The sequence below is a fragment of the Mangifera indica genome, chromosome 6, assembly GCF_011075055.1.
Source record: "Mangifera indica cultivar Alphonso chromosome 6, CATAS_Mindica_2.1, whole genome shotgun sequence".
NCBI classification, from domain to species: Eukaryota; Viridiplantae; Streptophyta; class Magnoliopsida; order Sapindales; family Anacardiaceae; genus Mangifera; species Mangifera indica.
The window spans coordinates 1,147,601-1,161,959 of record NC_058142.1 but is presented as its reverse complement, the minus strand read 5'-3'; the positions used below and the strand labels follow the sequence as shown (position 1 = coordinate 1,161,959).

Genomic DNA, 14,359 nt, shown 5'->3' with positions numbered 1-14,359 from the left:
ATTCTATAATATTATTTATCATATTGTTTTGGATTGAGTTGACTCCAAATTTGGTTAGGATTAAATCCACTTACAGGCAGCAACCCAAACCCTAAAGAGTGACGATGTAATAAACCCTCATACTCAATTTGATTTTGATTCTCGAAAATCAAATTGAATTTTTTGATAAAGTTTTGACATGAAAAAGAAAATGGAAAAATCAAATAAAAATTCTATTATGAACTGTATACTATTACTAGTGCGTGATTCTTAACTCTTGTGAGCATGGAAGTTTGAGTTTGAACTTTGAAGATGATTAACAGTAAAGCAACAGGAATAATAATCATTTTGATTTGATTTAGGAATGTCTTCCAACAGTAAATGGATAAGCTCCACTTCACTTCAACGATAATCCTCCTCCCAGCCATATTCTAAGTTTTTACCAAGATCAAGAAATGTTGGATATACAATAGGCAATTCGTATCATTTGAAAATAAACTAAAATATTATAACATATATTTGAGTAGAGTTATATTTCAAATTAATAAATCCTATATTTTTGTGTTTTGGGTCATAAAATAATTTAAATTTAATCGAAATTAAAACCATTTTAAAAACACTAAATTTAAACATAAACGATTAAATTGTCACGATACAATAAGAATTTAATTTATTTAAAATAATGTTAAAATATAATCTATTTCAACCCACCACAACAAGTTCGGTCCATTAATTTTACCTGTTTTGACACAATCTACCAAAGTCTCAAGGCCAAGAGTATGGAATCACAAGGACCTTCTTCTTCTTCTTATTATTATTATTGGATGGTATTAAAACCAGTTTGTAATGAATCCATTTCAACACTCCCCTCTATCCTTTCTGCTTCATATATCTTACTGAATGTTTCATTCTTATTTCACTTGTTGCAGATGGAACTTGTTGGGAGCAAACCTCAGCATAATAAGATTTCATTATTTGAAAAGAAATATGTTGCGCAACTTCTGGACTGGAGGCACTTCATGTTAAAATGGATGAACTGAACACTGGAGTGATTGAGTTAAAGATGGAAACCAACAGGATTTTGTTGAACTCTAAGAAATCCAGAGCCGAAATAACCTTATCAACTTATTGATACAGTAACTCCGAAGTCTTGGAGAGATTGAGGTCTGGAATTGCCCATTTGGTGGAGAGGATAATAGAAGGAGAGGAAGTTTAGTGGTGGATTCGATTCAAGTTGAACCGAGAACCTCGAGGGCAGAAATTGAAGGCATGAATGAATGTCTTTGGACGTTTGATATTTATTTATAGCCAGCAAATTAAAATCAGAGCTTGTTTCTTGTACTGTGCAATTTATCCTGACAATTACAACATTGAGGTAGAGGGGCTGACTGAGTACTGGATAGCAGAATGGTTGATTGATGAAGTGGGAAATTGGGAGAATGAGATCAACAAGGGGCATGCAAATTATAAGGCAACTAAAAGATACTTGCTTGCTTTAGAGCAGCAGTACAAGATGGGTTAAAAAGCATGACTTACTGAAGGATATGGCGATTAGAATCACAAGGGTGAGTTCTTGGTTCATGGGCAAAGCTGGTCTTGGGTTGAAAACACTGCCCAGGGAATATATAGAGGGTTTTGAGAAGGTCTCTTTAATGGAAAACAACATTAAGATCCTTCCTGATTTTCCCAATCGCACAAATTTGTCAAACTTGCTCCTGCAACAGAACCCTCTTATGATTATCCCTATTTCATTCTTTAGCAAAATGCATATCAAGTTATCTGGTACTCAGTTTGAACCACTTCTTGATTCAGTTTCCAATACATGGAAGTTTCATTCTCTCCTATTATGTTTTTGTGAGCTGAAGAATTGCTATTCTCAAGGAGCTGGAAAACCTATCTATGTTCAATAGCAGATGGAGATGGTCCTTCCTCTTTGGGTTCAAAAGAAATGGGCCAGGGAACAAATTTTGCCCCATTTGATTACAAATCTGTTCAAATTTACTTTACTTTCATACGAATTTAGGTTGGGTAAATCCAACAGTAATTTTTCATTCCAAACTTCAAATTATAAAATCCCGCAGTCAGCATTTCGGCTTTCTCTGCAATTACTTCATTAGTTCTATGACAGAATTAACAACACTCAAGGCGCAACTTATTCAAACAACAGTCCCTCAGCAGCTTCAGTATTCATGTAGAAGACTGCATTATTATAACCTGGATATAGCACGAGGTACGTCCCAATCAGTCACAATGTGGTTACGAGTAATCTCCTTGAGTGAACGACAGCCACTTAGTGCCATGGTTAGCTCAAACTCGTCATGAAGCATCTGAAGTACTTTCCTAACACCAGCCTCACCATCAGCAGCTAATGAGAACACTACTGGCCTTCCAATCTGAAGTTGATATAGAGGAACAAAACAAAATGAGAACATATTTTTATAAACACAGATCTGAAAACTTGTGAGAAACTTCACTCAAGCCAAGATAAATTGTGTAGAAAAAGAGCTTGTTGAGCAATCCACAATATTCGTACTTGCTTATTTCCATGAGAAAGGTCATTGTTTTTTATATATCCATAAAAGGGCGATTTCGTATATATAACTACTTACAAAAACCCCAGATGCTCCTAGAGCCAAAGCCTTGAAAACATCTGTTCCACGCCGGACTCCACCATCAAGAAAAACAGGAATTCGACCTTTTACAGCTTTAACGACCTTATAGTTTCAATGAACATATCAAATCAAAATTGTATATACCATAATATTAAGTCCAAACAGCTTTACAAAAAAGTATTTGCAATTCAAGATTGTATGATTGTCAGGAAGATTATTAACATGGATAAAGCAGAACATAAATATAACTAATGCAAACAAATGTACCTCTTCCAGAGCCATTATAGTTGCAGGAACATAATCTAGCTGGCGAGCTCCATGATTAGAAACAAGGATTCCTGCAGCTCCATGTTGTATAGCTAGAATTGCTGCACTTCTAGGAAAAAAGGTTGAACCACATTATATTGTTAGGAAGTCCATTTAAAGTTTTCTTCTTTCTTGAGGAAAGAGTCTGTTTACCATCCTCAGCGGTAATAACGCCCTTTACTATAATTGGCAATGATGTGATTGTTTGAAGCCACTGGACATCCTGTTCAAATGCCAGAGTAATATTTATACATTAAAAAAATTTTCTAATATTGAAATTTAAAACCTCTTCACTGAAACAAATGTCTTACCTTCCAGTTAAGAGATCGATCAACTTGGCCAGCAACATATGAAGCTAATCCAGAGTCATTAGTCTACCACGTCACCCATAACATGTAATAACCGTGAAACAAAATGTACAACATATAGAAACCATAAAGCATAATTGAAATCAGACGACAACATGTCACACCTTATCTATCTTGCCAAGATCCAAGCCCTCAAAGTTTTTTATGGTCAGATGTGAAGGCAAAGCAAATCTGTCAGGAAAGCCATTTGAGAAATTAAATATGTTCCTCAAACTGGGAACTAATTTAGTGCCTGTTATCTGTTTCTTACACAATATTTAAGTTCATTGAAGGGTGAGATGTCTAAAACTAAATCTCTATAAAGCATTTCTTTATTTCTCATTTTATTCATGCTGTGGAGCAATACTCACCTGTTCTTGATATCCGCTTCCCGACGGCCAAGCCTTGGAGTATCCACAGTAAGGGCAATTGCCTTGAAACCAGCCCTTTCAGCTCTTCTCACTAGTTGTCTAACCACATTCCTGTCTTTGTACACCTGAGTTCAAGTAGGAAAAATGTTGACAGGCTACATGATACAAATGCACACAAGTACCTCCAACTGATCATGTAATTCAGTGTTTAGAAAACATTTGCACTGATGAGCACTTGGAACTCTTAAATCGATAAGGACAATAAATTTTAAGGAATGTGTCCTCATGGATCTCTTATAGAAGCAGAAAAAGATTGACAAACAGAAGGTGAAAAATAATGTTCAAACTCACGTAGAGTTGGAAAAAACGAATGCCAGGTCCCGTTGAAGCAACCTCCTCAACACTGGATGTAGCCCATGAGGAAAGTGTCTGAAACAACAAAACATTCCTAAATTGAGTGAAATAAACAGATCATCTCAATCAGATGTTTATGTAACCTATAAAGAATAGCAGGTCCCCATTGATTTGCCTATTGAAGCAACACTCTGGAGCCCAATTGTAAAATAGAAATTCAAGGAAAAGCAAAAGGAATAAGATGCAAACCATAATTGTGCCAGCTGCAGAGGCTACTCTTGCAGTTGCTAACTCTCCTGCATAAAAATATGCTATTACGGTCGTTTCTATATATTTATTTACTATCATAAATACGGTAAAGAGGTAGTTGCAAGGAAAACTAAATGATTTTAGACATCAAACAACCTTCTATTGTGTTACTTTATAAGCAATGTCCTAGATGTATTATTTTTCAAGAATGTACAATAACTAAATCAGAAAATGATTTTTTTAGCTCTCATTTAGAGGTAATAAGATGTAGCATTCATCTAAAGTCAATAAGCTGGTATATCATATATTCCAAATTGTTCAACAAAGATGTCACAAATACCCTGCTATGCTAGCTTCTTGTAGTCGAATAAACATCTTCAACATGTCACATAAATAAGATGGTACATATATGTATATAAACTTTATAATTCTTTACAAACCAACAATACATTAGGATCATGTTTTAGTACAACTGTTTTTACAATGGAGCTTCAAGGTCAACACCATCACAGCTATCATGGATATTTGCATCTTTTTATCTTTGTACATCCTATGAACGCATTTGGGCAGACAAAGCTGTTCGTATGAATGCAAGTTGATATGCATCTAGGCATGTATCAATTTACTGTATCAGACCCCTTCGAACCATCGACAACTCAAACAAGCAGGAAAAAGTTCATGAAAGCAGGGGCTTATACTTCAGGATGGGCCATTTTCTGCATAGCTGTAGGAGCAATCATGATGGGCATTGAAATCTTAAACCCCAACACAGTTGTTGTCATGTCGATCTTGCTTACATCAATAAGAATGCGTGGTCGAAACCTATTTTCATAAAAAAGAAAGCTTCTCTTCAGAAACCAAGTAAACAAAAAATGGAAGGCATTAATCAAAAACAAAATCAAATCCACCAAAAAAAGTCGTCCCGTTACAAAATCTAGAAGAGCTTACAAAATCCTAGAGAATGCATTCCGGTTTTCCTTAAGAGTCCACTGGTCCTCTGCACCTGATGCATAGTAGTCATAAATTATCTTTGGCAATTTCTGCTTGACAATGGCCTCATACTCCATTACATTAGTTATCTCCATCTTTCTGATAGTTATTTAACTCTTTCCCAGAATGATCTGTAAATTGGGGTAACATAAAATCCATGTTAATTGCTTCCAATGTCAAGAAAAAAAAACAAACATATCAAAGGTTTGACAGTATATATTATAGAATTTATACTCCAATATCAAACTAATAATCTGTAAGAGAAACAACAATGCAATCTATCCAACAAAACCAGAGTTCTATAAGCCCCAATTTCATAAATTTCTGAAATCATTGACAGAACCATCAAGACATACATGGCTAGTTAATATTGAGTTCTTGACAATTAACTGCTCCCATTTCATAGGAAAAGATTCGTGAATGTTGTGACAAGGGAAAGTGAAAAGTACATACTTTTGATCGCAAGGTATGCTTGCCCCACCAAACAGATCATGATCATCATAACAATGGTACTGAAAACAAGATTTAAGAGATTCAATCCTAAACTAAAAGTTTTAGTAGCAAATAAATAAATTTTGAATCAACCCCCCCAACTAAAATCATATATAGTCACCCTTCATGCAACACATATCACCCAAACACTGGAAAAAAAAAATTGACATAGATTTTGATTCCACCCAGATGAAATAAATGCATAAACAACAGTTAGCATTATAAAAATAACGTCAAAATATAAGAAAGAGCTGATATTGACATAAAGAAAGAGAGTGATGGCCAAAGAAAGCAGACCTGGGCTCCCTCAACCAAACCAGAAGAAAAGGACACGTGAAGAGATTAGATTTAGACTGAACTGCAAAACTGAAAACTATTCTCTTCAATACAGAAAGAAAGACGGAGAAGAGAGTGAAGACAAAAGGGTAGAGACAAAAAATATAAAGTTGGTGGCGGCTCATGTGGATTGGGAAGTCTGATTCTTCAATGCGACAAAATCTTGTTTCATGGAAGATTGTGACCGAAATATTAAAAATAGTGACGGTGGGCTTAAGTTATTATCGTTATCATCTTTTATCGTTGGTCATCCCTACGTAAGAACTAAAGATGGTAAGAAATGTTTTTGAGAATTGTGAAAAAGGGTCTACAGATGACGGGGCTAGAGCAAGTTGGAGGCATTGTGAAAAAGGATCTTTCAATTAAGAATATCCATTTGACTCAGAAAGAGACAATAATCAATCTATTTTATTTAGTTATTTAATTAAATATTATATACAAATATGTGTATAAACATTTATATTTTAAATTAAATTTTAATTTAATTATATAATAATATATCACTATTTTCATCATATTTATATGTACATAAAATATTATTTAGTTGCAGCTAATTATGTTATTAATAAACCATGTGACAATAATATTGATATTTATTTCAAAGAGGGATGTGACAAAACATAAGATAAGCCTGGGGTTATGTAAGAGAATAAGGGGTTTACTCACATATAGACTAAATTTTTCATACCTTATATTTTAAAGGGATAAACACGATACCAAATTTTCTTAAATATCTAGATTTATTGTATGAAGATCTAAGTGTGTTCAATAATAAAATTACATTATTATCTATTTCTCTTATGCTATTAATACAAAATTATTGAAAAGCAAATGAAAGGAAATTGTATTTACAGTGACTTTTGAGTGGCCAATCAATCCACTTTGAAAATTTTAAGTAGATTAAAATATTTTGACAAAACTTTATTTTATGTAAAAGGCCAAAGGACAATTTTCCATATGAAGTTTAGTGAAAAAACAAATTTTCACTCGTTAATTTTTAAAAACTTAAATACTCATCTATTTATTAAAATTCATTATTAAGAATAAGGGTAAAATTTTCACTTAATTAAAAAATTAAAAAAACAAAAAAATAATTTTTTTCTCCTAGGTTTATAAATCTAAAATTTCCCCTCATGAAGGTTTGAAAAATCACTTTTTTCCTCTAGGATTTTGAAACTGTCCTCGGAGATGACAGAGTTCACCATCTTTGACCACATTCTCTCTCCCTCTTGTCTTCTCTTGTCCTCTTGGTCTAAAACTCTAAATCTTGATCGAAGATTATTAGCGTTAAACTTTGATTCCACTTCGACGCCACCTCCACTTCTAATTTTAGATCTCAGATCTCGACACCACTTCCACTTCGACAAATTTTGGCATCATCCAAAAGCATCTCTAATGAGTAAAAGTACGACAAAAGTGGTTGAGATTTGTCGCACGAAGGATCTTTGATGACGTTGCTTCTAGTTATCGCCTTCGTGGCTACGTCTTTGTTGTGGAGGTTGCAGGGAGTGTCGATAGATGGAAGGTTAATTGGAGAATGTTACCGGAGAAGGAATGAAACCCTAGGGGGGAAATGACAATTTTTCAAACCTTGGTTGGGGGAAATTGTTTGATTTATAAACTTGAGGGAAAATTGTTATAGTTTTTTTAATATTTTTAGTTAAATAACAATTTTACCCTTAATTTTAACAGTGAATTTTAATATATATGTAGATATTTGAGTTTTTAAAATTTAATAGGTGGGAATTTGTCTTTTCATTAAACCTTGGGTGGGAAACAATTCTTTGGCTTATGTAAAATTATCACATGAATTAATCTATCTTAAGAAATTAAATTTCCAAGTAAATAAAGAAAATAAAATCCATTGAAAGTTACACACTTAATTCACATGAAAATCCACAACTCCAAACACTAAAACTAAAATAACAAAAAATGAAGATTGCAAGAAGAATTGAGGAACATGTCGAAACGGCTGATATTTTAGACTCAAGTTGGATGAGAAATTTATTTCGATTGTCTTACTCGGCCCGAGATTCAAATTGGGTCTATTTATGTCAAAATGGGCTCCTTCGGGTCTTCCCACCTCTCCAAATGACTCCTTGTTTTCTCTACCTGGAAATTAAGAATAAATTGTGTTAACTTTTTAGTAAATTTATAAGAGCAAATAACAATTTATACCCAAAGCTCTTTCTGTTCATGTATTATCCAAATTTATTAGAAAAAATTGAGATTAAGGAGATAATAACAAAAATATATTAATTTGTATCGATTACATATATCGTATCGTATGATACATCAATTCTATTATACTAATTTTTAATACATTTTAAAAATACATACAATTTTTAATTAGTATTGAATGATAAGTTAATGGTACTCTAACTTACCCTCCTTTGCTCCATACGCCCATCTATAATAATTGTTGAAGTAACTTTGTTCATTTTTCCAAGTCTCTGTGTATTATACTATTGTATTCTCTTTATAGTTATGTCACTCTCTAAATGGGCAGGTTTCTAAAAACTACCTTATAATAATTGTACAAATATTAATCTAACTGTTCCATTGATTGATTGGCATTGAGCTCCAGAAACTTTTTGTGCGGTGTAGAATCAAAATCGAAATCAAAGAAGAATGTTAGGTCTATTAATTTCACTTTCATGGTTGTCAGCTTCTGTTTTTACTTTTCTACGATGGTCTTTTTCAACTCTAATGGAACTGAAATCACTAACCGAACAAATAATATTTGTTCGTTGGGATCTCTAGAATTCGGTTTAACATATAAAATTAAATTGAATTATTTTAAAACTATAGTTTAATTTAATTTAATTTAGATTAAAATCTTTTAAATATTTTTTTTGTAGTTTGAACTATAGTTCAATAATTTTTAAACCAAATTGAATTGTAAATAATATATTTTTTTAAAATGTATATAACTATATATGACAAAAAATTTTAATAAATAATTAGATGTATAATTTATTTTTTATATTTATTTTATCATTTTCTTTACATGTATATTGTATATATATATATATTTTTTATATTTATTTTACACATATATATTATATTCTAAAAAACTATAATTTAGTTAATTTTATTAAACAATATATATACTTAGAAATGAATTATTTTAAAAAATTCAAATTACAATAGTCGAATAGTGTGTCATATATTAAAAAACCTAATTTATCATATTGTGTATCATCTTGTATTATATACCTTTTAAAAATTAAAAGAATAAAATACTAATAAAATATTATGATTAACACATTATTATTTTAAAAAATATCATAAACACAGTTAACATTTTAAAACTTTTCATATACACTCCTAATGCACTATTATTTTCTCTAAAAAAGTGTATTGATTCGTATTAATAATATATATCGTTTAATAAGATATGTAATGTATTATATTAATTTGATACATCTTTTATACGTATTGTTTTTCATTTGTACTTTATCATATCGTGTATTGTAGGATATTAATAACTATGGTTCAAATCGTAATCTAAATCGAATCGAATCATATTTTTTCAGTTTGAAATCTAAAATGGTTTGATTTAGTTTAAAAAACTTTCAAATCGTTTTTTTAGTTTGATTTGAAAAAGCTTTCAAATTAGATCAAACCGAACTGTGCAAATATTTATTTGTCTTTGTTTTTATATTGATTTTCCCTGTAGATTCGAGCCAAACCCACTTGGCTCAAATCCATCTTCGGTCGAACTAAAACTTCATCTCAATGATTCGGATGAAGTTTAATGTTTTTATTTTTTTATGACATTATTTATCTCTTTTGATGATATTGTTTATCTTACCGATAACTTTTCATTAATATGATAAATAAAATGATATTGACTGACTAATTACCTCTTTGTTCCAGTCGGTTCGAAATGTGACATACATTAAGATGAGAGTTTGAATGAGGGTTCCTCCAATCATCCCTGACCATATTCCCTGCACCATATTTATCATTAATGATTAAGAATGGAATAAAATTAATTAAATTATAACAATTCTTTAATTATAAGTAAGTTACCTTAGCACCAAAGTCGAATTTGAAGCCGAGAAGGCAACCCAATGGGATGCCAATTACATAGTAGCAACCCACGTTAACATAAGCGACAAATGCTTGCCATCCACATCCGACGGCAACTCCTACATGAATATTGACATTTGATTAAGAAAGGTAGTAATTAAATTGGGATGGATTCAAATCAAATTGAATATGAATAAAAGTCAACTTGAATTCTAATTGAATTTAGAATGATCAACTTAAAATTGAACTTGGCTCATTCAATTGATGATTAGTAAGGGGTGGAATTGAGCTAACCAAATTGAGTTTAAGTTTGGGTTAATTTAAATTTAACTTAGATTGAAAAAATATAGCTTAAGTTTAGGCACGAGCTTAATGAGCTCTCCTTAAAATAATTTGAATTTGTCTTAAATTGATAGAAATCCAACTCAAATTCAGTTATGATATTGAGCCCAACTAAAATCAATTAAAACGATATTATTTTAATGTATATTGATCAAAACGACATCATTTTAACCGATTCAAATTGAGTTTTTTCAGGTTTACGAGTGTGACAAATCAATCGAATATCCTTTAAGCTCAAGCTTGAGTTTAAACTCAAAAATATAAAACTTTTATACTTAAATTCATTTAAACTAAGTTTATTTTAAACATGTTCAAATCAAACTAGTAAACGAATTTCAATCAATTCAATTTGAATATATTTTCAATAATGGGCTCCTCACAAAAACTACTAAATTAGATAAAAAAATAAAAATGGTTAGAAATATTTAATTGTACAGTTCAACCGCCAACTTAGGTTGAGCCTTGGATTAAGATTGCTTACGTGAATTTAGAAAAAAAAAAAATCGTATAATAAATCAATGATTACCTGATAATACAGGCTGAATACCATTGAGAATGATGGAGAAAGCAAGGTAGGGAGAGAGTTCAGCGACGGCATTCGAAACGGTGGAGCCGCTGGTGAAGATATAGCTGATGCTATGGCGGAATATAATCACCAGTACAGCCAAAAACAAAGCGATTAAAAATGAGCTTGAAGTTACTACCACCACTGCAAATGCCGATGATTTCGGATGCTTGGCCCCAAGCTCATTGCTTACTCTCACACTGTTAAAAAAATAATTATAAAAATATATGAAATGAACCCATGATATTAATACAATTAAGCTTACTAATTACGGATTAATTAAGAGATTAATCACCTTGCTGCCGCATTGAAACCTACTGCAATCATATAAACCCACCCACTAATCGTCATGCTACACAACAAAATAAGTAAAAGCCGTCAACATTTCAAGTTTCAGAAGAAAACAACTGTTGACTTACTGTTGTACAGATAAAGCCATTAGGTTTGTGCGTGCGTTGAATTGTTCAAGTTGCCATAAAATTAAAGCAATACTCTTTCTCTAAGGAGTATAGTATTGAGAAAGAGCTAGTGATAATTAATTAATCATGGTGAATTCGATGCAAGCTAGTGTTCAATATCACTAAGAGTTGTCGATGGATTAGCAGTTTTGTTCGAAAGATAAATAATGTTATTGAATTAAAAAAAAAAAAGGGTTTTTAATTCAAAGCGAAATTTAATTCTAGGTTCGTACGTTGGGGCCAAAAGTGTACCAGTTATTGTTTATTTCCTCCATTTGAGTGGACCAGCAATGATAACTGTACAGCATATTAATTCTATCCGTAAAATTATATAAGTGTATTTTTTTATATAATTTAAATATATAAATAATATATTATTATATAATTAAATAATTTTAAATTAAAAAAAAAATTAATAAGATAGTGATATCTTACCAGATGGAGAGAGAGTCCAAAGCGATTTCTGGATCTTGTAGCAATCCAGCAATCAAAACAATTATCTGGTAGTACCAACTTTCAAGGCACAGCATTACGGCTGAAGCCGTCGACAATTTCAGGAAGTCCCATAACCCCGAAAACGCCTGCAAAGTGAACCCAGTCCAAGTATGCTTACACCTCTCACTTGTTAAAATATACACAAACTGCGCCACCACTACTATCCACCACGACAAACTCAACACCAACGATGCGCCGAGCAGCCCCCAACCGAACTTGTAAATCGCCAGCCAACTTAGCACAAGGTGCACCACGAGCGCGGCAGCTGAAATGTATGCACTGGGGAAGACTATGCTTTGGGCTTGCAGGAATTTTTGTATGGGAAAGTTTGCAGCGTAGGCAAATATTTGAGGAATAAGACCATAAACAAAGATTGCTGCAGAAGATGCAATGGAACTGGATTCACCTAGTAAGAGTAAAATTTGTTTAGAAAATATGTAAATAAACATAAGTGGGATTCCGGTTGCAGTTAAAAGAATTGTTGATCTTTGAAGATAAACTCCCAGCATATGATATTTGTGTGCCCCATAAGCTTGGCCACATAAAGTCTCCACCGCACTTCCCATTCCTAACTGCAAACCAAGTAATTTTCATCGTTCTTATCATCAAAAATTTTCTTATACATGTGAGGATAAAAGAGATGGTACAAGATAAATTTGTTTACCATCAGCCCACAAGCGAAAACTTGGATTCCTGTGTTGCCAAGAGAGGCAGCAGCGAGTTCGAGATTGCCGAGATGGCCACAGAAGATCTGAGTGGACATGGAGATGATGTTGTTGAGCAAATACACAACGACGGCGGGGCCTGCCAGGCGAAAGAGGGTGTTGAGTTCGATGAAAGTGGCCTTTCTGAGCCGGTTGAAGTATGACAAGCTGGTGTCGGATAGAGTGTTTTCAAGAGCGGCACTCACTGGCTCTGGTGCGGATTGTTTGCGTTGCAATAAGGGTTCAAGGACCTCATTGCTGTAGGTGACGTGTTCATTAGAATCGGCCATGGCCAGCAAGCTCTCTCTCTACCTCACAAACAGTCGGTGAGAGCTAGAAACCAAATTGGCCACAGGATACAAATATTGGTTGGTCCAACGAGGGGCTACTTCTATATATATAACACAATCTAGCCAGCCACTTCACCATTAATCAACTAAAGATGTATCAAAATATCATTTAATTGAATTAGAAATGAATGTTTTCTTATTCCCGAAAAAATAACTGCAAAAGTCAGGTGGGCAGGCGACCCAATCGTCGGACAATGAGTATTAAAGGCATTAATTTCAGTAACAGATTAATTGAATTTGGCAACCTAACTATAATCTCCTAGTACAATGCAATAAATCAAAGCTCACAAGATATGAACGTCTAACAAATAATACAGTATCCGGAGCTTTTCTAAATTTCAATCTGTATATATAACTCTCTTTAGTCTCAATTCTCCCTTCAAATCTCCGTTTTCACAACCCTATCTGTATGATCACTTTACCACTAACAATAAAGATGAAGCGCAACTGCAACTTGGAACTTTGCCTTCTTCCTTCTTCCTCCTCCTCCTCCGCCGCCGCCTCAGAGCCCGAGTACGGCCACCCCCACCACCTCCAAAACATGTAAGCTCACTGATCTTTCTTTCTTTCTTTCTTTCTGTTCATTATATGTATATACACACACACACACACACGCCTCATTGCAAATCAATGAATATTCTTCTTTTGTTAATGAAGAAGGGATCAAGAATCAAGTTCAAGCCAGCACAGTAGTCAACCGTCTCAACAGTTAACGATGTTCTACAATGGAAGGGTTTGCGTTTGCGATGTTACAGAGTTTCAGGTAATTAATAAACAAATTCTCCTTCATTTGTTTTATATCTTTTATTGATACTTAATTAATCTTTTTTTGTGAATAAATTATGTGCAGGCGAGGAACATTCTATTGTTGGCGAGTAGAGAAATGGAAGAGAGTAAAAACGGCGACGGGATCAGAACAGGCGTCACCGCCTCTACCGTGTCAATTATACAGGCTGTCGTCTTCAACTTCACTAATTAATATGAGAGGAGATTTGGATTTAATTTCTTTTATGTTAATCATGAATCATGATAGGAAATCAATTAATAAGGAAAGATTTGCTCAGAACTAAGGTCTATTTGAATTTATAATTGATTTTGAGTTAAATTTTTAATTCAAATTTTAACTCAAAATTAATTTAATTGTCGATTCTATAATATTATTCATCATATGATGAATGTTGTTTGGATTGAGTTAACTTGAAACTTGGTTAGGGTTAAATCCATTTATAGGCAGCAACCCAAACTAGTGGGAATATTTAATGCCAAACCCTAAAAAGTGATGATGTAATAAACCCTCATACTCAATTTGATTTTGATTCTCGAAAATCAAATTGAATTCTTTGATAAAGTTTTGACATAAAAAAGAAAATG

The 14,359-nt window shown here is 32.9% G+C and overlaps 3 protein-coding genes across 4 annotated transcripts; 1 reads left to right on the top strand and 2 right to left on the bottom strand.

The window, feature by feature from the left end:
• Positions 1–2,003: 2,003 nt before the first annotated feature.
• Positions 2,004–6,338, bottom strand: LOC123217973 (peroxisomal (S)-2-hydroxy-acid oxidase-like). Its single transcript, XM_044639087.1, has 13 exons — positions 5,998–6,338; positions 5,167–5,339; positions 4,917–5,040; position 4,559; positions 4,219–4,265; positions 3,967–4,044; positions 3,616–3,740; positions 3,370–3,436; positions 3,209–3,271; positions 3,051–3,120; positions 2,859–2,959; positions 2,589–2,693; positions 2,004–2,372 (listed from the first exon to the last, which is right to left on the bottom strand). The coding sequence occupies exons 2-13, from the start codon at positions 5,301–5,303 to the stop codon at positions 2,187–2,189; spliced, it is 1,104 nt and encodes a 367-aa protein (XP_044495022.1). The 5' UTR covers positions 5,304–5,339; positions 5,998–6,338; the 3' UTR covers positions 2,004–2,186.
• Positions 6,339–7,882: 1,544 nt separating this feature from the next.
• LOC123219051 (protein DETOXIFICATION 40-like) lies at positions 7,883–13,018 on the bottom strand. Its single transcript, XM_044640760.1, has 7 exons — positions 12,599–13,018; positions 11,875–12,506; positions 11,277–11,333; positions 10,943–11,181; positions 10,075–10,193; positions 9,906–9,992; positions 7,883–8,148 (listed from the first exon to the last, which is right to left on the bottom strand). Exons 1-7 carry the CDS (start codon positions 12,926–12,928, stop codon positions 8,086–8,088), a joined length of 1,527 nt encoding a protein of 508 aa, XP_044496695.1. The 5' UTR covers positions 12,929–13,018; the 3' UTR covers positions 7,883–8,085.
• A 152-nt stretch (positions 13,019–13,170) lies between these two features.
• On the top strand, positions 13,171–14,054 carry LOC123219053. Of its 2 annotated transcripts, none has more exons than XM_044640765.1 (3): positions 13,171–13,531; positions 13,649–13,751; positions 13,839–14,054. In XM_044640765.1, exons 1-3 carry the CDS (start codon positions 13,398–13,400, stop codon positions 13,965–13,967), a joined length of 366 nt encoding a protein of 121 aa, XP_044496700.1. In that variant the 5' UTR covers positions 13,171–13,397; the 3' UTR covers positions 13,968–14,054. The 2 variants fall into 2 exon arrangements, with proteins under 2 accessions (XP_044496700.1, XP_044496699.1); XM_044640764.1 differs by having other exon boundaries at positions 13,215–13,531; positions 13,646–13,751.
• Positions 14,055–14,359: the final 305 nt, after the last annotated feature.